Source organism: Myripristis murdjan, chromosome 5 (genome assembly GCF_902150065.1).
Source record: "Myripristis murdjan chromosome 5, fMyrMur1.1, whole genome shotgun sequence".
Taxonomy (NCBI): Eukaryota; Metazoa; Chordata; class Actinopteri; order Holocentriformes; family Holocentridae; genus Myripristis; species Myripristis murdjan.
This window is the reverse complement of record NC_043984.1, coordinates 29,198,799-29,224,561: the sequence shown is the minus strand read 5'-3', so window position 1 is coordinate 29,224,561 and position 25,763 is coordinate 29,198,799. Positions and strand designations below refer to the sequence as shown.

General features: G+C 42.1%; 1 protein-coding gene across 5 annotated transcripts in view; it reads left to right on the top strand.

Annotated features, from left to right (window-relative positions):
- The window catches only part of foxp1b (forkhead box P1b), a 168,209-nt gene that overhangs the window by 35,623 nt on the left and 106,823 nt on the right, over positions 1-25,763 (top strand). The window contains exons 3-4 of one of the 5 annotated variants that reach the window (XM_030051292.1): positions 5,333-5,376; positions 23,139-23,205. Coding sequence is in view for 1 of the 5 variants with exons in the window: in XM_030051291.1 (XP_029907151.1) it covers positions 16,751-16,754 (4 nt within the window). In the remaining 4 variants the exon portion in view is untranslated. Of the gene's footprint in view, positions 1-5,332; positions 5,377-16,691; positions 16,755-22,839; positions 22,930-23,138; positions 23,206-25,763 lie in introns of those variants that run through there. The other 4 variants (XM_030051294.1, XM_030051293.1, XM_030051296.1 and 1 more) reach the window with 4 other exon arrangements.

Genomic DNA, 25,763 nt, shown 5'->3' with positions numbered 1-25,763 from the left:
CAGTATTTTTCCGCGGCAGTGCGGCCTTATCTGTGCTTGAGGTCTGTACTTTAATGGGCTTTATTGATCTAAACAACATCAGGGGTTGCGGTGATGTTATTAAGGCAGAGATAACTTCTGTGTAATTCTACTCCAACAATATATTAGCCTTTTATTGGTCTAAATAACTTTGCCTTTTAGACAGTAATGTACCAGTAAGTCACAGCGGCTCTTCATGTCGGCAGGATCTTAATAAAGCATTTCCTCTGGACATCCTGCTGCGGAGAGAGTGAAAAACGACAGGTTAAAAGGCATGCTGGGAAGTTTCCATGCCATCACTGTAAATTATCTCTTTTGAATACATAAATAAAGCCAGAACAGAGCCGTGAACGGGAAGGGAGGGAGGGAGGGGTTGGTGGAAGTTAGCACAGCAATGGGCTTCAATGCTCTCTCCATTTCACACATGGAGGTACTGCTAGGAGGAAGACTGCAGGTTCCCAAAGCATACACACACACACACACACACACACACTCACATATACACACACGCACACACTGGAATGGGGGCAACCACATGTAGGCAGTAGCAGACTGGTGTGTTTTGTTAGCACCTCGCTATATGAGTTATAACTGGAATTAGGACTGTAACGATATAGAATCTGTATAATCCCCACATATTAAATAGATCTGGAGATAATTAGAGTTTTGCAGGTTGTTGGTTATTGTTACTGTTTTCATTATTGATTAAAATGTGCAACGGGTGACTGTAAACTTCTTAACGGACAGTTGCAATATTTCTTTTCTTTCAAGGGCAGCATATATCTAATATTTATATGAAATAACGAACCCATTTATCTGGAAGCATATTTTCAAGGGGTTGGGGTGGTGGGGGTGGGGATTTATAATTTGCAGCTATTTAAAGCCCCGGTTTTGGTAATGAATTATTTTGTCATCTCGCCTGTGATGAGATTCATCTTTAATAACTGTAACAATTATTTTATTAAAAAGAGAAGCCATGCATTATGGCTATCTCGCCAAGGTCTCGAGCTGGAAAGAATTCTCATTAAGAGTATTATATTACCCCGGTGCGCTTTCAGTTGGATGTCCCGCTGAAATTACATTAGGTGTCAACAATGCTTGTGTTAGAAGTAAGCAGTCATATTTACAGAGGCTAACTTTTTCATTTGCTGGCTGACACTGGGAGATGTATTAAAAAAGATACTAATGCTCTGTATCTGATTAAGTCACTTAAATAGGGAAACTCCTCTAAACTGTTGACTTTTAATAAAACGCAAGCAATTGAGTTTTCTGTCCTCGGCCGAGACATAAATCTTAAGTCAAGCATGTGGAAGTTTTGATTGCTCGAGATTATTTTGTGATTTATGTAGTTGGCACATAGAGCTATATACTAACGCTTCATTCCCAACATGTAGATCCTGCTTAAACTGTAGGCATCAGGTTGTTTGTTTCATGACTGATTTCTCAGTGTCTGTTCATCTACTTCCTGTGTTTTTTCTGATGGTTTGCGTGGTGTGCAGCATTGTGTTCTCTTAATGGTTCCAGGCCCAGGGTTGCTGCTAATGACATGGTTGTAATTGTTTGTCAGTGTGATAATGTGTGATTTCCTATTTCCATGTGAAGTTGGACATTTGATGAAGGAGGGATCTTGTCAGGAAGACAAAGTACTGCCATTTGTCACCAACTAAATGAGCTTCTCTCCAGCCATCCTCTCAGTTTTCAATGGCAACATTATATTCGCACAGACAGATCCCTTTCTTGGGGTGGTCTTTGTGCTATGATTTCCCGCATCGTCCGGTGCATTTTCTAAGGGGCAAAACACTCCAAATATTACCTGCTCGCTCTCGGCTGCGGCTGCACATTAGAGCAAAAATTTCCCCAGATAAAATCAGGTGTTTGTGAGCGATACTACCATGGTTTACTTAGTGAAAGCTTGGCGTCTGGAATTGTGAAAGTGAGATTTGCAATAACCAAACAATGAGCTAAAAGTTCAATACAGGCAATGTTTTTTAAGAAATCTGTTAACTGTATTTTACTGAAAGACAGAAGTGAAATTACTGCGAGTTTGGTAATCTTTTATTCTTAGTGTTTGCTGGGAGTCATCACTTCCTCAAACTTCAAATTTTTGAACTGAGAAACTATTTCATCATGTTAAAGGAAGGGACTTGTCAATTCATGTCACTGTATACACTGTCCTGCCCTGACATCTGCTTGTTGTGAGAATACTCCTTTAGTCTGATAGTCAAACATGCATTTTCTACAGTCTTTTTCAAAACAATGTTGCAGTGATGTCAGACTTGTGAGGGGCACGACTGTGCTGCAGTTGAAACACTGGATTGCTGTACGACCCCTCATACTTTCCAATGTCTTTGTTGTGGTCGCCCTCCATGAACAGACTGCCTCTGTTTCTGATCAGACTGGATCCATATTGTGGGGTAGGGTGCAGATTTCGCCTAGTTAACAATCTAATGAGCTAAACAAGCCAAACAAAGGAGAGGTATGTTGAACAGGTCTCCTGAGGGAGCTACTTATTGTCACAATTGCCCCTCTGTCTTCTCTTTCCCCTCAATATCGATTCATGTCTTCATTGGTTATGCTCTGTCCGCTTTAGCACACATGGGTGGTGTAATCAGCTAAATGTAGCCTCTGCTTTCTTATTATTACCTGGGTGCTTAACACTGAGGTTTTTTTTTCCTTCAAGGACAAATGGTGTAGGAGAAGGCTGATCCCATGTGAAGTCCCTGAGCTCTCGCCGAGCGGCAGATCCCTTTTCAGCGCCAGCTGTTCTCTCAGATACACCAGGCCATGCTGAAATTCTCTTAATATAATTCTGGGGGCTCAGGAGAATAGCGCAAAACAAGCGTGCCAGCGAGGAGAGCGTTGAATTTTTCATCAGTGGGCCTCAACTCGCTGAGTTAGTGGGCAGCGCTCTCATTCATGAGCAGATGTTCAGCGCAGTTACACTCTGCAGTTAATGTGAACTTATTGGCCTCTCTGCCATCGGCTGCAAGGACGTTGGCAGCGACCTGGCATCTGAGAATTACTCCCAGTAAAAGGCGCAGGCCTGGAAAGTGTAGCCCTGGCCTTTTTTAGCCACTTCCCAGCCCAGGAGCTGGAGCCTGGACAGGGGAAAGCACTGACAGCCCATCCGTCTTCAAGCCGACAGTGATGAAACACTCGCCGCTGTCTGCTTGGGGAATAGCAGTGAAATTCCTGCAGACAATTTCCCCAAGTTTTTCATTAATTTCTTATGACACGCTAAACATGAAACCACACCACTTGGCAAGAGGCTGGTGCACATGAAAGATAAGTACAAGAAGGTACAAGCCGCTGTTAGTATAAAGCATTTACTGTAAATATGAGCAGTGGTTTTTCCGATACCCTTGAAAGAGGAAATTCATAGAAATAAGGCACCTGTGAGGGGGTAACTGTTTGGCCCTTGTTGGTCCATGGCTGAAAACAGCTGGTACTGTGGTCAGCCTGGTGGGTTGTATCCTCTCCCCACTCTGGTTCTTCAGACATCTGCGTGCCAAAGCTGCTCAGCCTGGGTTTGATGTGGCCATGTAGATCTCTGACTGTTTCCCACTAACTAAGCAAAAGGCTATTTGAAAATGAATGATGTAAAGCCTCTTTAACTGATCCGAGTGTGTGTGTGACTGAAAGTTTAGTAGGTAGCATGTCACTCATCTTGGGAGTGTGTGAAAGTCATCACAGTAAAGTTGTGCATATGGGACTTAAACAGTGGGAATGACAAGCTCTTGTTTCCTCTGCACATGTCTCATTTTCACTTTCTAATTGGTCGTTTTCAGGTTGGCTTTACGAGAGCAAAGCTAATTAGTGTTTCTAAATTCAGCAGAAAAAAAGTCAGTCGGCTTGATTGTTCTGGTTTCCTCTCCTGTGTCAGGCGCTCAACAATAAAATAAGACTCTAATCATTTTCAAATTGCTCGTATTTTTAAACCCCGGAGCTGAATGTCACTCCCGGTCTCTTGGCATTTTGTTTGGCAAGATCAGGGAACAGTGGTTGCCCTCTCGCCTGTGTGCTCTCTTTGTGATTCGTGGGAAGTTTGGACTTGGGGCCACTGGAAAAAAACAATGCATCGTGTTTTAGGTGGGGTTGTTTCTGCTTTGATTGGGAACGTCCTGCTGACAGGAACAGCCCAGCAAGTTTACAGTAGCTCTGACATTGCCGTTACCTTTATTCATAGTGCTCCAGCTGCAGCGAGCCCTCAGGAAGCGCAGCGCAGGCCCACATGGGCGGCTGGCGGCCCACAGAGGGGAGAGCGAACCCTGTTTGAGTTGGCAGACGCTCCCCTCTCGGGGAACTTTTGCTGCCTCTGCAGAAAGGCCAGTGGCGGCGGCTCTGCTGGGGCGGCGGTGATTCCAGGGGCAGGATGGACTTTTTCCACCTCTCCTCCCTTTCAGGAAACACATTTTGCCGTTTCTTCCCTCTGTGTTTGAAAACGGAGGGAAGGAGTTGAAGCAAAGGGGCATGGGGGCAGTGGGGCTGAATGACAGAGCTCCGCCACGGGAGGTTGAGTTGTAATGTTGGCGATTTGAGATGGGCAGTTTAATACCCTGAACAAGCTATTTCGGAAGGCTTGGGTGTTCTCGCAGCTTGCTCTGTTGGGGCTTCATTTGTACTAAATAAAAAAAGTTTACAGGTCATTTAAACAGCACGCTGTAAAACTTACACTATTTTTATTTTTCCATCAACACCATAGGGATTTGTCTTCAGAGGCCAGTAATTAAGAAGCGCTTGATCTAAGGTTAGGGAGGAACAGTGTTTAAATGCAATTAGAGCAATGCTCAAATCAATTTGAACTCAATTACAGTTTTCTGAATGTGTCATTATTTGTTTAATCAAGGGAGTTCTCATTTGAGATGCTAAATATGTGTCCAACGATATTTAAAATGGGGGGGTTGGAGGGGGGGTAAACTCTGTGGAACCTACTTAATGCTGCCTTAATGAATAATAGTTTGAAAGTGACCTCCCTCCCTCCACTCCTGCTCACACTCTTTCCTCCAAGGCACACACACACACACACACACACACACACACACACACACACACACACACACACACACACACACACACAATAATAATCAAATTGTATCCTGGACAGGTTTTATGGTACTTTGACAATAAACTGTAACAAGAAAACAAGAACACTCATGTATATGCCTTGCTCTCTGTTAGTCACCTTCATGTTTCAAAGAATTGCCCCCGTTTTTTTTTTTCTAACACGCAATCTCCCATCTCCTTTCCTCCTCCCTCTCCCCCTCCCCCTCCTCACCCTCTCTCCTCCCTGTCTATCTGCTGTGCACCCGTCCAGCCAGGAGACTCCAGTGGTGACATCCTGTGGAGCCACAGATCAAAGTAAGTAACTAGTGGCACTTCCCATGCACGTCAACAGGCAGCCGCACAAGCCAGTTAACAAATGAATTAGTCTTGCACACAACACCTTTGTTGGTTTACCAGCTTCCACTTGCATGCCTCAGTATTATTCTAATTTTTAGACAAACTGGTTTCTCATCTCTTTTCAAAGGAAGGCATTGAAATTGTTATCAAATGAGATGGTAAATGCGTGTGAATGTCACAAAATGATAAGCCGGGGTTTTGCATAGTAACTGCTGCCTCAGTTCCAGATGCACTTGTGTATTTACATCACTTTGAATGATGCTCAACGTGTTGACAGTGACAATGCATAACCGGTACGAGGCACTACACAACTCTTGAGGCGATGGTGGACCTGGAAAAAGTAAAGAAAATCACAGATAGTGTGCCGGATCATGTCTGCATCCCCTGACTATCCTAGAAGTCATTACTCTGTGTGTGGTGTATAAACACGTCAAAAACAAACAATGACCCTGGGCAGACTCCACACTGCAAAACAATTTCAAAGCCTGGAGTGTAGTGTAAACACAAAACATGGCTGACCTTCACGCAGGGAAGACTTCACCTTAAACCTGGTGTTTGTTTTATAGTCCCTGTCGACCTTGGTGAGATATAGTTTACGTTACACTCATATGTTCAGTTTTTTTTTAGGGAGATATATCTCGGGTTGTGTTCTGTGCACTTGCTGACATTTAGGTTAGGGCTCACAGTGGATGTGTGTACAGTGGTGTTTAATAGTGAATGTATAGTTTGTGTGTTAACAAGTTTTCAGTTGATGTGGGGTTTTTGAGGGCCAAAACCAATACTTTTAGCAATATTCTGTGGTGAAATTCAACAGTGTTTGTTCCCTATAAAAAAACAAGGGTTTTCCTGTAGAGATTTATTATTGTCAGGACAGAAAAGTCTCCCAAACAGCATTTAGACCATCAGGGGACACTAAAACTCTCCACTGAAAGTCACACTAATGAAAATCTTTTAGGTGGGTTAACAGCTCTTTAAGCCTTGAGACAGGTTTCATTGCAGGTCTGCTGAGTGAAATCCTCCCACATCACAGTAGACTGATTTCTGTAATCAGCCATCTCAAATTAAAAAAAAAGTAAAAGTAAAAAAAAAAAAAAAAAAAAATCAAATGGCTGGAAATCTTAATTAATGGTCACTATTTTCCTACTGTCGAGGGAAACTAAATCTAGTGTTAATACTATTTTGCTAGGTTGTAGCTGTCCCAAACAGGGAGGATGCATATGAAGTTATGAATATTCATATCCCAGGTTCACAGAATATATACACACTCTATGAGCCTCCTCCCACAAAAGAGCTAGGGTGACTGTAGGGTGCAGTGAACCCCCACTTTTAATACAGCCCAGCTGCTGAATGATCAAATAGTGTCTCTAATTAAGGCCTCAGTGTTCACCCATGTAAAATTCTCCCTGGAATGCTAACAACCTGTGATATTTCCAGAGGAATTTGCAAGGCAGGTCTCAGAGAAGGGAGGGGAGTCGAGTGTTTGGGGCTCGGGGGGAGGAGCGGGACGGTGTTCCTGTGGCAAGCCAACATGTTGTTCACATCCATGTCAGATTGAGGCTAATGAAGGCCAGACTGATCCTTGGATGGAAGCCTTGAGCAAATGATCCCTCTTTGAATATATTAGAGCCCCATAGCGCCGTTGTGCCTCCCTGCCGTGCCAGTGCAGCCCTGGCCTAACGTGGCTGGTCAGAATGGTAGTCACGGTGTTCGATCGTGCCGTGTGACGTCCAACCAGATTTGAGTCTGTGCTACAATGATATTGTTTTGCATTCTCTTGGTTGTTAGGAGCCACAGTGCTGAACGTTTCCATGTTAGTGTTCTTGCAAAACAGTTTGATAGTAAATGGAAAGTATGACTGTTGTGTCATTTTACAATGTAAATGAGCCATTTAAAAAAATTTTTCCCCACCTTCTAAAGAGGGATTGTATTTACATAACAGGCTGGGGATTGACACATGCAAATTATTCACAGACAAACCGTGTTTTCTCTTATTTTCCAATTAGGTTTTTTTTATATGAGCTGTATTTAGGATTAAAGAATTTCATTTTGCTATTCAAAATATTAAAAACAAGCTAACGTAGCAGAAAAAAAAAGACAAAATTCTCACAGACGAAGCTTTTTCACTGCAATTTACGGGCACAATGGCACTTTGCATGTAAATGAATCCTAAACGTGTAATTACTAGGCACTTTTGAATATTGATTGGAAAGACAAGGACGTAGAAATGAAGCACTTGTGAATGTATCCCCCCTTGCTTCTGTAACCATCCCATTAATAAATACTTCTCTCCCTCTTTAGTGCTGGTCTTACCTTACGCAGAGTGAAACAATGTCCTTTGATTTTCGCTGATATGGCTTGTGTACTTCATAGATGGATGGATTGGATGGATCCAATTAGCTATGGTCATCGCTCATGTATTTAAGCTGACAGCGTAAGTCTTGCATAGAATATCCTGGATTTTGGCCGTTTGGTGAAAAGCTCTCGCAAAGTACTTTAAAAGCCCATAAAAAGCACATTGTGAGGAATGCACTCTTGATAGAGATTTGATTTACAGCAGTAACATATTTTCTCAATTATACATAGGAGAGTGGTAATTGATTTTCAATAGGCAGTGGCCAGTGATGGGGAGGACTTAAAGGATGATAAAGTGACCAAGATCCATACTTTTTTCCCCCTTTTAATAGATATACAATCAACACTACATTCATCCCTGACTTTTACTTCAAATTCCACACAGAATCTGTCAGCAGATAATGCATTTCTTAATAGAGAGCTCTCACATGCTTTCACACCACACTTGTACATTTTGAGCCAGCCTGCCGTGAGGATTGATGGCTCGTGACACCAGCTGTACAGGTACACATAGTTCGTTGCCCGACCTCCTGGCCCTCCACATGATGTCCACTAACTTGGCCTGTTTGGAAGCGCAGGCCCTGTTTGTAAATACAGATGAAGGGACAAGAGGCGCGCTCACTCGGGTCGCGCTCGAGTTGCAGACATATACAACACAATGTGACAAGCAACAGATGTGTCACACAGCCTGAAATCAAAACAGCCATCCAGCGTGGAGCGGTGCACACCATCAGACATGGCTGCTGTGATGAGGCAGGGATCGAGCGAGCGGTGCTGGCAGACGAGACAAGGCAGTGCCTCTGCTGCTCCCAGCTTCCTGTCTGGGAGAGGACAGGCCTGTTCGTAGGCTGCACTGACACTCCCAGTCACTTTGTCATCTGGGGTGCATGCCGGAGCTCTGATCACATGTACACGCTGCATTCAAAGAGCCTCATATCAGCCATATGAAAGGTAGGCTCCCAATGAGACAACAGCCAAAGGGGATGTCCTTTTGAATACGCAGTGTGAGAGTGCAAATGTGTTGCGTGCAAAGGCAAAATAACATCATATGACATCATTCAGAATGATCAAATTGCTCTTATGTTTCTTTTTTTTTTCGGTTTTGAAAGGAGTGGGTAATGTACAGTGTCATTTTCAACAGTGCCCTGCATCATAACAGCAAGGGATGCATAAAGAGAAAGAGACCAAAGCCACACTCAGCCCGTCCTTGTCCCCTTCATGCAAACTGACAACTGCTCTGTTTGACAGCAGCAGTAAAAGTGCAGCAAGCGTTAGCTATACAGAAGGACTGTTAATGATATTCTCAGCAGTTTAATCTGCCCATTGTCAAAACCCTGTAAGCAAATAGTGCGGGCCTGTGTGGAGCTGTGGGGGGAGAAATGGGAATCCATCATCTGAACAAGTGAATGAATGAAGGTGCGGCAACAGCTGCTTGACTGATCACGTACCGCGGACTGTCACCCCGCATCTGTTTACCACTCCGACTGCTACATGAGTGTTTATATCCACGGGTGTAATTGAGCTATTTTCCTGAGGGTGGCTGTAACCCACACAAAGTTATATCCTAACTTTCCATTATAGCGTGGGGGGAAGTTTTGCTGATAGGAATCACACCCAGTAACACTGCTATGTAAATACAGCTTTATCAGCATTGCCAATTTGGTTAAGTGGCATGAACGTGGGTGATCCACACATCCAGCTCTGTGGCTGTGACCCAGGCTACATACAGGAGACACAGCATTTCTAAAACCCAAGTAACCTGCATTGTTAACAGGCACGTATGCAGCAAGAATGTAATCAGGAAAAACATAATAGTGCATCTGATCTTCATTGCTCAGGAAGGACGTAAATGTTAAGTACCAAACCTGCTATCTGGCCAGACTCAACTGTCTGCATTCAGCATGGCATATGGAAATTGAAATGGTAATATCTAGATCTAAAACGCATAATTTCAATATTCAAATGTTAACACCAAACAATATAATGCATTATGGCTTTTAGTATTTGCATACAACCCTGTTTGCTGCTGTGAGCTCGGGATAATACAGGAAGGAGAGTCAGGAGAGTGAGATAGTGAGGGAGAAAAAGTGAGTGTAGGAGATGGAGCACACAAACAAAGCTTTTGTCTGCCGTTTGTACGCAAATGGAAACTGATAACTGTATGAACTCTGTATGTTGTTCTTTTAAACTAAAGCTGCCATATTTTAGGTTCTGTAATTGTCGTAAAGTTTTAAGTAAAAATTTGCAACACTTTCATACAAATAAATGTCTGTTGTGCTACTTTCCATAGTGATTGCTAAACACTGTAGTGACTCCTTACCTTGTGAGCCCATACCCATTTCACCAAAGCAGACGCTTTGTGCAGCATTTTCTCCCCAACATGGTGTTGAATAAGTCCTTGCTGGGAAATATTCTCTTGCTCACAGGAAGTGATGCATTTACGTTTCTGGCAGTAGCAGTTTGTTTGGAATAAATAGAAGAAGGAGTGGGTAGTTAGCCCGAGCAGTGATAGCCACCATGGCAGAACAAACAAAGAAAAGAGCACCAAATATTTCAAAGTGAAGTAACAGAAAATCTGAGGGAAAAGACGTCACATCACTGGACACACCGTGGGATTGGAATCTCTGGAAAATCCAACACTGAAAAGTCACAGGAATGAGCAGTTAGCACCATTTTGCTAAAAATATTAGTAATAAAAAAAACAACAAAACAACTTGTTGATTAGCACTTGATGAAGTGTTCCAGTCTGAAAGTTATGGCAAATAAATAAATAAACAAATAAATAAATAAATACAGTACAGTATTAATATTGATGTGATTTTGGTAAGAGCTATACTACAGATGTAGAACAAGTTCAACTTTTCAGACAGTCCTGTCTTGAAGATAATTAGGTGTTTTGTAAGCAGAAGACCATGTTAGTTTTGTTTTGTTGCTAATTTGACTGTTTTATTAATGACACATTCCTAGAAATGCCACATTTCACAATCAACCGAATGTTGGCTGTAAAAATACTCTTCAGAGCGACATTGCCTTTTTAAGGCTGATATTGGCCGAAAACGGTTGTCTGACATCTGATATATCGGCCCATCCCTGCAGTTGCCTCCCCACTATTTGGTGTATGGTTAAAGTACTCCACTAATTCTCTTTTAGAAATATACATCGCACCAAATAAGCAGGTCTTTTCCGTCACTCTCTCTCTTCTCTGCACTTTCTCTCTCTCACCTTACGCCTCATCTCGGGAATGAGCGTGTAGGTCAGACACTCAGAGGACAGACGGGGGGAGGAAAGGAGGAAGAGCTAGAGAAGGGCGGGAGAAGGAGAGGGAAGGCCTCTGCCGCTATCTGACAGGGTTAAACATAGTGAAGGATTGCCAGTCCAAGCTGTGACATCTGTACCAACGATCAACACACAGTGTAATTAAGTGGAATCAGCGATTTTCAATGCTGCATAGTAACAGCACCCAGTAATGAATAATTTAAAGAAAAAGGGGGGTTGTTACTAGACATTTTTTCACTTTGTGTTCAAATTTAGCCTGTGTCATTGTCCGGTGGTGTGATTAATAGTTTATCACTCTCGACGATACGTCTCCATGAAATATCTCCTCCATTTGTCATTAAATTGCACATGGAAATTGGTTATATTTTCAATCTGGCATAGACACTCTGAGAGAAAAGAAGAAATAATAATAATAAAAAGGAATTACGAATGGAAATAGCCAGCAAGATGTACTCATTTACAGGTAATGTTGTGACTCAGATTGGTGTGTAATTTGTGGAGTAATGGTCATCTCCAATTCTGTGACTCTGAAACCTGCACGCCCAGAAATAATACATTGTTTATTGTGTGATAGCTAAATTGAGAGACAACAATAACCATCCTGAATGTGGTTTTAAACAAGCCTGAGGTGTGTAGACGTGTGAGTCGTGTTTTGAGAGAGAGGCCTACTGCAAGGGGTTGACCAGCGAGCCAGAGATTGGCTTCCCTGTCAAATAAAGATTAGGCCTTTATTTCACCATCTAATCCCTGTAAATCTCTCATGGAGGAGCTTGGGCAGTGCAGGGCTTTTAACGGCGCGGAGGCTTCACTTTTTGCATGTCTTCTTTATCCCTGCATGTTCACCTCGTTTGATACAGCAGCCCATCGTCCCTGGTCGCTTCAGTCAGTCCATCTCAGTCAAGATCATTCTTGTGTTACAAACTAGTTTAAGGTGGCATGGGAAGGTTTCTCTCCTCCTCATTGTAATTGACTTTTTCTTTTTTTTTTTTTTTTTGTTCATGGACCTCTGCTTTTTGGCTCTCCTTGCTAGCTAGCTGCATGCCACTTGTAGCTGCTCACAGGCCGTAGGGACTTTGGATCCTGCTGTTGCTGTGTCCAACTAACTTGGTGGTCTGATGCGGTTTCTTACATTTTCCCACATGTAGTTATTGAATGTCTCTCCTCACTTTTTTTTCTCCCCCTCAACTATGCTGAACATTCTTTTTATTGAATTATTAATTTGTGTGTAGTTAATTATTGAAGGAAGATAATTTCTGATCAGATTAATATTAACACCCTGTGAAATATTCATGGCTGATGTTAAAAACGATGAACTTACAGAACTATTAATATAATCATAAACAGACATAGTAAAAAGCGCCGTGAAGTCAAATGTGCTTGGACTGCCACAGTTCCTTTTGATGCCGAAGTTTTGCCTCAGTTCGATGAATATGAGATATTGCAGAAGCCGAGTTCATGCTCAGAGGCTTGGCTGGTGTCGTCGTCCAGTCCTGCCCTGGGCCTGACGCCAGTGTCACGAGGTGGAGGGGGTGGAGGGGGGTTCACCAGCATTTTTCTGCAGGTTAACTTTGTCACAAAGTCCAGGAGTGACCTGAAGTATTGCGATGGAAAAAAGTTACGAAATGTTTTGGTTTTACTGTCGGCCTGGCCCCTCCATCACCCCTACTGATTGGCAGAACTTCACTGACTCCCCGTTTTCTTTCTGAAGGCCAGTTGTTGAACTCAAATGAGGCTGGAGAGTTGGCTGGGCCGTGTTTTTATCTTCTGTTTTATTTATTCATTGTTGACTCGACACAAAGTGAGTTTCATCCAGCGGGCCCAGAGGAGGTTAAATCTAGTCTTTTGTCAGTTTTGATTAAACCTCTCCTAAGATTAATGATATTCAGCAAAGATTTGATATATCCTTAGCCATTCTTTGGTTTGTTATCACGATCTTCCCATTGTATTCATAAAATATGGAAATCAGAAAAAAATAAACCATTATAGTAACATAATGGTAAGCACCTTGAAAATATGGTTACATTAATTATGTTTTAAATGCTAATGCCGGAGAAGAACATAATAACGTAGACATGAAAGACGCTCTATTCAAAATCTGATAGTCAGGGAGAAGCAAATTATTTCAAATATTTGATATTTAAATTATTTTCAATTGAACAGAGACATGAGCAGAGCAAAGGCGAGTAGTTTCCCCTGGTGATCCTCCAGGCGCCTTTGTTTCCTTGGTGTGTCTCCAGCTCATTAATGTTCTAAGCATGTGAGAGAACCAGCACATTCTCCATAACCCATAGCTGGGTGAGACCTCAGGCCCAACGCACGCACACACATGCACACACACGCGCACACACACACACACATACACAAATCCCTGAGCCGTTTAAAGTCCACTGGCTCTTTCAGGAAGTGATGGCCGCCGAGCTGTCCTGATTAAAATGACAATAGTCTAATTAACTCGACCTCGGTGTCAGTGCACTAAACGGCTGATGGCCCGCCAGTTCCTGTTTGAAAACCCTTTGTCTCCTCACCGTCCAAAAATAAGACATTTTTTTCTTTTTTCTTTTTTTTTTTTACCCAGCAAAATGCCTCAACCCCATTTGAGGAGATTTGCTAATGGCAATTATTTTTCATAAGCTAATTAAATCTAGGCAAAGTTTTTTCTTTTTTTTTTTTTTCTCTTTTTTTCTCCCGTGGAAATCCTTCTGTGCAATCCTTGAGGGATTTGTCATTTGGGGTATAGTATTACAAGCACCTTCAAGCAATGTTAGTCGTTTTGAATATATACAATTACGAAATGGTCTGTTTGTGCTCAACCTGATTTTATTTGAAGCACGCTCGTTTATTCTCATTCTGTGCTCTCGTGACCTGTGTGTCTGTACTGAAGGTCAGTCCAGTGGTTTGTGCTGCTCTGCTCTCTGTGGCCTCCATCAGTCGACAGCCAGATAAAGGAAGTCCAAAGTTGGCAACACAAGCAAAGGGACATATTTTATGTCCGAAATCCATAGCAGATAAGCCGACTTTCATGCTCAGCAACAGACTGTATGAAAGTGGGACTTTGCTTGCGCCCCTATATTTCTTTAGCATCATTTGATGGGCTCATCTAAAGTGTGGGAGAGAGAGAGAGAGAGAGGAAGAGAGAGAGAGAGAGAGAGAGAGAGAGAGAGAGAGAGCGAGCAAAAGAACAACAAGAAAAAAAACAACTTTAATGACTGAAGTAGAAACTGCTTTTTGTTCTATTATCCTTCTGCTGGTGATTAAGGTCTATAGGGAGATAATTACGCTTTAGTCTGGAGTTAATGAAACGAAAACTTCTCTTTTCTTCTGAAAAGGAAGGGCAGATCTTTTGTACTGCTATCTGCAGACATCTCCCACCCTTGACAAGGCGCACAGAGAATTGGTTTTGTTTTAAGGTTGGAACCCCCTCCCCTGCCTGTCAGTCTATGGCTGATATGAGGGATCTCTGAATGAAGCCAGAGTCAATGAGGTCTCTCCCTCTCTCTTTCTCTCTTCTGCACTGTTGCATCTGCTAGTCTCTTTATGCTAGGTACCCTGGAAAACATCAAATGAAAACATCACAACAGGTCATCTGGGATATGTGCTGATTTGAAAAAAGAAAATGGAGGGGGGGGGGGGAAATCGTCATGCCAACTACTACATGTTGGACTATTGTTACTGCACTCCACTTACAGCTCCCTGTTAACCGTCTAACAGAATCTAGCATGTGTTCACCATCCACAGTTGACCCCTCAGCGCTGAACATAAAAGGAACGAGCGGATTTGAATTTATCACAGCAAACACAGGAGCCATATGTATCATCTGACTTCAGATGCCCGCGGAGACAGACGCCCCTTTTGAACACATGGAGGTGTTGACCAAGCCATTGTCTGGTATGCTGGAGCCACACAGCACAAGTGGTGACCAGAGAGCACATATTAAACTGTCCTTGTGGAAGTTCACATCTGGTGCGAGGAGCCGTGTGTGACTGTGGGGCAGCCCACACCCCACCCCAACCCCAACCCCCGCCCCCCACCCCCCCCCACCCCAACAGCACTCTCACATTTCATCATCTGTTCTCCAGCGCCAGGGTGCTCCGGCACAAGTTGGCCGCTCTGGATCCATCTGTTGTTATTATTTTCCACTGATAATTGGCTTGAACAATGGAATGCCTGTGTCCCCCTTGCCTTTGAAACCCTACACCCTGTTTATTTTCCAGAGGTCTCATTTCTGCTCTCCCCTCTTTCTCTCTCTTTCTCTCTATCTCTCTCTCTCTCTCACCCTGTGCTTTCTACCTCTCTCCTAGTTTACAGCCTCCTTCACCTAGTGCCAGCCTTCCCTCCCTCCTCTGTGTCCCCTCCTTCCCTCCCTCCTGCGAGCCATTTGAGAGGGTTTCACATGAAAATGACATATTTGACCGGCCACATCAGTATGTGTCACTCAGCATCTGAAGCTGGTCTTCAGGTTTTCAGCTCAGCTCTCATTCACTCTGGTTTTTAAGTTAAGACGGCCCGTCAGTTTTCTCCTGGAGTCTCCCTGAAAGAGAGAGAGAGAGAGAGATAAATAGAGGAAGAGGATAGGAGGGAGGGAAGGAAAGGGAGGGGAGGAACGTGGGGAGGTAAGAGAGAGACGGTGTCTTTAGGAAGCAAAATGTGGACAATGGATGTTGGTCTAAATCAATTTCTCCTGCCTATTGAAATTCAGCCTTTATTTTTTCCCTCTTCCACTAGGAGGTGTCTATAGGAGGAGCAGATGTAGGGATGAATGAAAGGATCACAAGGTGTATTCTGTTTTTTTTTTCTCCATCTTCCTTTTTTACTGGACATATTTTAATGAAAATCCACACAAAAATGACCCAGTTTAATTAATTAAATTTGATATTTGAATTTTTAATTAGAGTTGAACGTTGTAATTAACTGGTTTTATGTTGAAATCTTTATACTATGGTTATAACCTAATTTAATTTTTAACATTCGACTCATAGCAGTTCTGTGTTAAGCTTTACGACCATGTATTAGCAATCTGGCAATTGTTGAAAGTAAGACTGGGGAAATCGCTAAATTTCTTTAAATGAGGAATGCTGGTGTATCTGGTGAGGTGTAAAGAAAAAAAATACATCAAAGGGGGAAAAAATAATCACAAATTTCCTGTTTGTCAATTTTGAAATGCGTGCAGTCTTTCTTTTTCCTGCCTTTCTGTATTCTTTTGTCATTGAGTTGATTTTTTTCCCTTCTCTCTTTGCTCTGCCTTGTGTGACTGTGTTGATGTTCATTTGTTAAGCTTGCTCTTGCCTAATTAAAAGAGGCCAGGACAGGTAGGGCTCTCAGCAGGCATCTGCTCTGTGCCAGTTCTTCATTTGCTGAGTGTTTGTGTTTATGCAAAGGGGCCTCTTCCTGCATATTTAATCTAGAGCAAGGCACCGGCTTTTGTTGTGTTTAGACCACATACCTCCAGTCCCTCTCAACGCTGCAGTCTGGGCTCCAGTTCACTCTCTCTTCTCTCTCTCTCTTTCTCTCTCACACACACATAGACACACACGCACAATCTCCACTACCACGCACTACTTCAACTACTCCATACCTGCTACTTTCACTGGTAGCTTTCTTCTCTCCTTCACAAGTGGATTTCAAAACACTCAGTTCTTAGGATGGAATCTGCGTCAATGTGATGAACAGAGTTTCATGAACACAGTGAAAGTCTGTTTCACTGTTCATGGGTGAGTCTAAAGATTTCATAGTTTTTTTTTTCCTTTCTCCTCTCTCTTTTTCTCTTTCTCCTCCTCTTGCCTTTTAAGGGACGGTGCTGGATGTGCGTGTATGTGTGTGCACGCGTGCATGTTCATTATGTGTGTGTGTGTGTGTGTGTGTGTGTGTGTTTGTAGGTGTGTTCTGTAAGTGACTCAGAGAGACGGTGTAAAGCGATAGCAACACTTTTTTTTTGGTAGAACAGGAGTTATCACTGCACATCTGGCATTTAGATGAAATGCATTGCAGTGTGATATTTCTCATAGTTGGAAACATTAATCACTATTCAGCATGAATAACCTGATGAATTCAAGAGCTGTCAACCATGGGCATCAGCTTCCCTGGGGGATGCCACATTTACTTGCGTAACATTTCTAAAACCTTGTCTGTAAATCTCACTGTAATGTGTGTGAAATTTATAGTTAGGGTTATGTTATAAATACACATAGTTTTGTGTCCATAATTGAAATCTGAGAGCTAGACAGAGTTAATGCAAAACCTGTAGCGCATAGTTTTAGGCACGGTTTACATGCCTAGCTCAGGTGAGTTATTAATAACCTTGCTCAGTTATGGTGCCAGACTTAAAATGGTTTTAATAGCATGGCAAGAATGCTTGTGTTTCCAAAGCATTCATAGCATCAACAGTAGGTGATATGACATGCGCATAGAGTTATACACAGAAAACAAAACAACATTCTTATCATAAATATTTACAGATACAGTGTGAAAAAACATGCCAAGTCAGAATAAGCCAGAGATTTAGTCCCTTTATGAGATAACATGACTTTATCTCCATATCTCTACATCTGCTGTTTTATGTACTTTTGGTCTGGAGTTTATGACGCTGATATATGAAGTCTACAACAGTGTTGATGCATGTTTACAGCACACTACTGTCCATAGTTCATATTTCGTATTGCCTTAGAAACCTGATTTTTTACATTTATTTATCATTATCATTATTATTATTTTGCAGAATTAAGCAGCATCTAACAGTTACAAGACAAAATGCGACAAAACGGCAGTACCCCTAACCCCTCCCCTTTTAAAAACGTGTCCCCCGAGGCTACGGAGGCTTTCAGAGTCCACTTTTCTTAACTATAGTAAAAAATGGCATCACCGTCTGAGACAGCATCGACAACTGACGAGGTTTATTTGGCATTTTTAGTAAGTTATTTAGACTGTAAAATATTATATCATAATAAAAAAACATTTGCGTTAGCTGCGTTGATATGTGGTGGTGTGGTGACGCTTCCATATCGAGTTTTTTGTACATCAATATGGGAAAAGTTGTAAGGTTGCAGTAGCTGACACGCTCAAAACAGCTAAGAATTTTATATCTAAGAAACTTTTTTTTTCATTAACTTTTCATTTCAGTAATGTCCCTGTGCTGTTATTGTTCCTCAGAGATAAAATGCACTGATTGTTATATTTTATGTTCCAAATAATAGCCCATTAAATAAAAATTGTTCACAACAACTAAAAACAGAAAGTAATTATTACGGCTCGCTACTTGTCTAGGAGAAAACATGCAACTTCTGCATTGCTTTGAAAACTTTTGGCCATCATATGAGTTTTCACATCAAGTAAAAGCTGTGCTGATATTTTTTCTTGTCTGCCGTCATCTGTCCTGTTCTCTTTAGCTTCATTTTGTTTTAGTTTCTTCAGCAGTGAACTTGCTCTTGCTGCGATTTAGGCATGATCCGGCATGGACACAACCACAAGCAAAACTAACTTCTTCCTTTGGTAGAAACTCACTACCAACCGGCTCCTTAGTGCCAGTGTTGCAAAGTGTGCTTTGCATTGGTTTGTCCTCTCTGAGCCACTGTAGAAACATGGGGAAGCTAGATGGCAGCCTATGTAAAACCAGGACCTGCAGTTACGTAGAAAACAAACAAACAAACAAACAGACAAACAAAAATGTATTCTAAATTTATGAAAACACTATGATTCCTCATGTTAAATTAAAAGCATGTTTATATGTATTATATCCCATTTCTGTCTTTGACTCAATTAAAATCCTACAGACTGTTCCTTTAGATAAGGTGATTCTAAGTCTAATTCTGTGCATTTAAATTGAGAATTAGAACAAAAAGTGTGTTTGGGGCTGGGGTGAGGGGGGGGTCTACCGATCAATAGGACTAGCAGATATTGATCACTGACAGTTCATAAGCTCCTGATTCATGTATGTATGTATGCATGTATAAATGAAAATGTTTTAACAATGTGAAAAATCAGTTTCAGCAGAAGCCCAGCAGTTAGTTTGTTTTCATATTGATGAAGCTGACCATGGGTGTGTATGTGCGGGTGTGTGTATAGGTGTGCGTGTGAGTATATATGTTCATGTGTAAACTGCGCCTGTATTTTTTTTTTTCTCCCCAGCCCAGCAGGGTGGGAGGTGATAGTAAGTGGTAACCCCTCTGTGATGGGTGAAGGTATCGGTTCCTAGCCTCTCTCTTCCCCTCTTGCTCTCCCTCCGTCTTTGTCCGGGGAAATGGAATCTGCAGCTTATTGATATTAATAGCGCACAGGATCTGTGGTCGGAGAAGAGCAGGGACCTGAGAGAGAGTGGAAACCTGATACGGCTGGGCAGAATTGACAGTCCTCCTACTTGACAGGGTGGAAAGGAGTTGGCCGTAAAAATAGGATTGCATAATGTACGCCGTGCCTCAGCCCTTTGTGTGCTGTACATGTGTGATTAGGATTGAACTTTTTTGACTGCCCTGATCTAGTTTCACTTGCTTGGAGTGAGACTTTGTTCGACCGTGGTTATAATATCGCTTGTGGATACTCAGCTGCCCCAGCTGCAACTTCTCAGCAGATGAGAGCAAAATTACACACGGAGCTCAAGTTTTTTGATTATTTGCTCCATGGATCAATAGATTAGAATCTCTATAGACACAGAATGGTGTGATTTGGGTATCCAGAGGAGGGGAATGCCTGTATTCAAAGAGCTCTGTTAACATTTAAATAGTGTAAAGAAATGCGCCGTCTTGTTTGTTTTGGGTTAGGAGTGAAATTCCACTTCCTTGGTATTAAGGCAGCAAAGCTCTCTGTGTGCACTCTGTGTACTTTGTTCTTAGCTCAGCAAAACGTGAGGGCAGGTCCAAAGAATCTGGGGGATCAGACAGGCCTGACATTCACCAGACTGCACTGTTGCCTTTTCAGCTTAGAAAAAAAGAAGAAGAAAAAAAGGCTCTCTGAAAAAGGGCTGGTTGGAGTGAAGTTAGGTTTAATTGGTGGGTTTTAAGCCTGTTTGCGTGTCAGAAAGTGCTGTTGTTTACAGTTTGTGTGGGTGTAACAATATAATGCCAGGATCCTGCCAATCTCATCAAAAAGAGAAAAAAATATGCATGATTTTTTTTTTTCGTTTATTTCAAACGCTGACTTTTTTTCCCCCCTTTTATGAGACTTAGCCATGTTTTTCATTGAATCAGTCCGTCTTAATAAAAACACAAGAGAAAAGAGCAAGAAAATAGTATGCAGTCAGCCCTTTCAGGAAATCACATGTACAGTAAGTAGCTGCATTTGTTGAGAAGTGAGTCATACTTTAGATTTTCCTGTGTTTTAGAGTACAGACAGTGACTTGGAAAATCTCCTGCACACACCCTAAAAACAAACACCAAATGACCCTGTATATAGATATCACTGACTCTACACAACCTAACTTCTACTACGCCCTCTTCTTATTTACACAAAGCCCTTAATACCGATTTACCAGCCATTTAGCCTTGCATAGGAGTGTCGAACCAGTAGTGCTACCTTTTTTTTGTTTTATTTCAGCACACTGTGAGGCTGTGGCATGATAAATAGATACTGTAGATCTATTCAGATGCTGTCACTAAGTGATCGAAGCACCCCGGACGGGCTGTAAAGAACCACGAGACAACTCTGGCAGCCTCCTATTGACAACCATTGAGTTGAGCATTAATTAATATGGTAATGATGTGTGAAAGTTCATTAACGAGCCGCCACAGAAGTAGCCACAGATATAGTATTAAGCGTGCTCAGAGTAATTAATGGAATAACTTTACTTAGTGGTAAATATTCATGGGCCCTCGTCTTTTTGTCTGCACAATGTGAAGAGAGAGGAGAGCCTGTCCATTAGAGGAGCTGAAGAGCTGTCCAGAGTGGATGTGGGCCTTTTGTTGGGATTGGGTGCATTTCAGTGGAGGGGTATTAATTCATATTTTGAACATGTGATCTTACAACAAAGCCAGAGGCACTGATAACATACCTGGGACTAGAGAGTATATTGTGCAGCCGCGACCTCCTCACGAATAGGGGAGTCCACTTCACAGGTTTGTGCACAGAATAAAATGAGTCTTTGTTCACATTCAAATATAACCCGAATAGTTCATTACCATACCAAAAAAAAAAAAAAAAAAACTTCTGATTGTCCATTTCCTCTGGAAATATGTTGTTTGCATGTTTTCACAATTACACTCAAGCCAACTCTATTTGCATAAAGAATGGAAACATGCATTTGGATCAGCTGAACTTCATCAGTGTCAATAACTGATGTGCTCTCTCCATTTATACCCACTGGACATAACAGGTCCTGTGACTGCCATGGTCTTTTTTCTTTTTTTTTTTTTTTTTTTTCCAAAAGTCTTTGCTGCCCTATTTTTCCACCTTATTCAAGGTAGTATAGCTACAGTGTTCTACCAGTGCTTTGCCAGAAAACCTTGCAAAATATTCCTTGGTTTCTTTTGTCTTTTGAAATGGTTGCATTTTGATTCATATTCTTAGCTGAGGCCTCTCGCTGAGCATACACATAACCCACCTAGGTGGGTAATTATCTCAACCAGGAGTTGTTCTTTTCCCTAAAATCTCAATGTGGGAGTGTGTGATGGACTCACTTTTCCCAACCGGGTGAAGCAGCATGTGCTTGTTTATCCTCACCCTGCGCTCTCTACACCCCCACTGTTCTAAATGGCAATATTACAGCCTTGTGCAGTTTGAAATGGAGACAATTATCTATTTAGGTATTACAAGATGGGCATTATATTGCGAGGAGAAAAGGCATACAGCTGCTATCAGAATTCAGTTGTTGCCTTTTTTCCCAATACAAATTTTCCATCATTAAAATGATGGAACATTTATCTAAATGGATGTTATGCATTGGGTAAACTCATTTAGCTCCCAGGGCTCTTTCAGGTGATGGGGATTAATGATGTTTAGTAGTTTGAAACTGAAAATATATGTCATTTGTCACCACTCGCTATTGATTTACGATGCCATTGATGATATGTTAATTGAAGTGTAATGAATCAGAATAATAGGGGAGTTGTGTGGGAATGGTCCATTTTCGATGATTGTTCAACCCTCAGCAGAGTTCAGAGCGAGTTGAATGTTGACTCGTGTTTTCAACAAGGGCATTTAACACATAATTAATGCTCAAACTGGGCAAGGCGGGCTGGTGTTTTTATCTGTGCACAGTCTGCTTTAGATAAACACTTAAAACCTGCACAAACGCCTGGCCACAGTTTTGACTGCCAAATGTAAACGGCACAAAAGACTGGTGGGAGAGGGGGCTGGATTTTTTTTTCCTCATATTTGGATATGCTTTAATGCTTTTATTCAAATGCACCTGAGATATTGCCCCATAGTCACATCTCAGTTTACCATAAAAATAAGATTTTGTTTCTTTCCTTCTCTTTTTTCCTCTCGCCTTGCCTGGGTTGAGTGCTCAGTTAGGAATGCTGTGTGCATGCAGAGCAGGGCAGCCCAGGGGAGTTGAGTCAGGGCCAGGCAAGGTATGTTCGCCACCAGGGGGGGGGCCGTCTACGACTCCCACCTGTTACAGGCATGCACTGTCAGGAGTATGAAACAAAGTTTTTGTCTTGCAAATAAACTGTCCACTTGCGTCAGAGGACTCCATTGTTCACTTTTATGATTCGCCATGGGTGTAGTTGTAGTTATCGGCAGATGGAAATGTGAGGATGTGGCTGACGGTGACAATAGTAGGCTACAGTGGGACAGGCGAAGGGTGACTTCTGTCCTGCATCGAGCCACGATGGTGGCTGCACCTCTGTAGAAGCCGAAGGCGGGACCCCTTCCTTGCACAGCTTTTCACAAACGGAGGGAAACAAACTGCACGGGAATGAGGAGAATTGATTTCTTCCATATGATTTCTCAGAAAACGTATGATACTGTTTGTGTGTGTTGTTATCAACTCAAATCAATGGCAGCGGCAACCGGTCAGCTGCTTGGTACTGGCACTGTTACTAGTGCGCATTGATCTGGTCTGTGTTTCTCCTGTAAATAGCATTGTGGGTGCTGATGACAAGTGTTTAGGTCTCTGATGGTAATTATTTCATAACTAGAACTATTTCTCCATCTTGTATCTGCAGGGCAAGAAGGCTGTAGTCACACCGCTGGAACTGAAGATTGCTTTAAATAAGCAAGTCCTTGTAGAAGGTAAACACGCAATCATTCACTAGACTCCAGTCTCCACATGAGGGCGAACACTGTATTGAATTGGCTTAATAATTAACTGAATGCCGAGTGGTTGCCTTGTTTGTGTATTTTGTGTGTGTGTAGGGGCGGGTGGGAAGGGGAGTAAAGAAACTCTACAGGTGTACTCAGTCAGCCGTTTGAGAAGCTGCCGGTCTAACACTAACATGGTGAGTGCTGGAGGGATAGTATGCTTAAAGGTCAGAATTGGATTGGCAAGGTGTTGTTCTTAGTTGTGTGATTACCAATTTTGAGTTACTTAGCCATTTGCAATCTTTAAGTATTAGAAGTAAATGAGCCGATGAGATTAACTGCTGTATTTAGAGACGTGTCCTACGTGGTAATTCGTTTTACTTTTCCAAGTTTGTACGTAATGACCTCTTGTCATTGCTGGAAAAAGCTGAGTTATGGTGATATTCCCTGTCAACCAAACTGACACGGAAGGTTTAGCACGTTCAGTCCCATTATCTGTGCCATCTCGACCAGTCTTTGGTCAATATCCTTATGTGCGCTCCTCACACCCCTCTACCTGTCTCTGAAGTTTTCTGAAGTTTTGGGGCCTCAGGATGTGAACTGCCAGGCTGAAGCAATCCGGAGCGGGAGTGTGTGTATGTGTGTGTTGGGGGCGGGGGGGTGTTAACACTTCAGGAGCTCAGGGCTTCAGAGGAGGAGTGTGTCTGTTTTCTGTCTCGCACAGCTTCAACTTCACCATCTCTCTCTCTCTCTCTCTCTCTCTCTCTCTCTCTCTCTCTCTCTCTCTCTCTCTCTCTCCCCCTCTCTCTCTCAGAGCATGTTGTGACTTGTAGGTAGATAGGTAAGCTGTGCGCACATAATATGACAAATAAAAGACTCTGCAGTGGAGCAGTGCTTTTTGTTTGTGGCCCCAGGGGAGCAACAAAGCTGCCCTGAAGGACAAAATTTGTGAGGTGTTACTTGGGTTCAGCCAATAATTAGAGGTGGGTGATATCATGATACACATGTGATACTGTGATATCATTATTATATCGATATTGTTATATGAGACTAGACACTGTCTTTGACTTTGGATATTGTGATCCCATGATATGGAATAAGTGTCCTCTTTACCTTTTTTAAAGGCTGTATCATAGCAAAGGGATGCAATTCTCTGAATTTAGTAGACTGTTGTGTTTTTTTATTTGTCTTTTCCTACTTCCTTATCATATCACCTTATTTGTGACTGGTTATCAATAATCTCTGCGTAAAAAATATTTCTTCGCGTTTCTTTATCAAAATACACAGGCATGAAATGCCTGCTTAAATTACGCCTATTAACAGAGGAAAAATGGAGGAAATTGTCTTTGGTTTACTTCCTGACTCCTACAAAGCTCCTGTCGTTATTCATAATGAAAGAATCATGCAGGTATTTTCATATAAATACTTCAGTGTAATGATTGATCATCTGTTATCCTGGAAAGACCACAGTGACCTTGTCTGCATGAAGACCAAACAAAGAATTTATTTTCTCCGACGTCTCTGGTCTTTTGATGCTAGTAAACAAAGAGTTTGACCACAGCTTTAAAATCTAAATTGCTACACCAAATGAAAGTCTGTTCAAAGATTGTAGGGCAACCTCTTGAGAAACTTTACGAATCAGCCTAACATAATAATATACTGAGGCTGACCAACAACATTGTCTCTAACCCCAACCATGTTCTGAACAGTGAATATTTCCAGCTGCCATCAAACCGTAGATGCAGGGTTCCACGTTTCAGTTGGGTCAAATTGAAACACTCTTTTATGTGTCAGTCAATCCTAAAGTTAAACGAACAATGCAATCCCAGATCAAATGTTCTCTGAAGCACCTTGATATCTGCACAAAGTGTTGTCCTCAGTGATTGTGGTGTTATACATTTTCTATTTCTTGTCTTGAGTTCTTTTTTGTTATGTGCTGTTGTAAAAAGTGCAGCTGTTGATGCACAAAAAATGTCAGCCCTGGTTGACAGTAAGATATTATCAACCAACCAATCAATCAATCAGCAGTCATGACAACTACCCCCCTCCTGGTAAAGTCTCTGACTAGTAGGATCAGTTAAATGTTGTGTGTTTTTTGAGTCTTTGAGTTTCTGTAGCCCGTCCAGCCCGCAGCCTCCTAAATCTCCCGGGAGCGTCTGCAGCGTCTGACTGTAACAGTCTCGACCTGGTAACGACAGAAGTCAGTCGTCACTGTACCAAGTTACAAAAACACACAATGCCATGCTTGCATCTGTCCAAGTTTTCAAACGGAACACAGCTCACAAGTGAAATGGACAATGGGGGTGTAATAATCAAATTTGAGAGCAACACACATGAATCCTTGAACTTTGTAGCTGTACTTAGGCTCATTTGGGCTTTAGTTACCCGGGAGATGCACCTGCCATGCATGCAGGGGAGTCCGCCTCGCAAAGTCACAAATTTATCACACGCTACTAACTCAAGATGTCTGCTGTCATTCATATGTCCCAGCCCTACTGATGGTTGTTTTTGATGCAGAATATTTATTTGGATAGAAACTGCTGATTGAC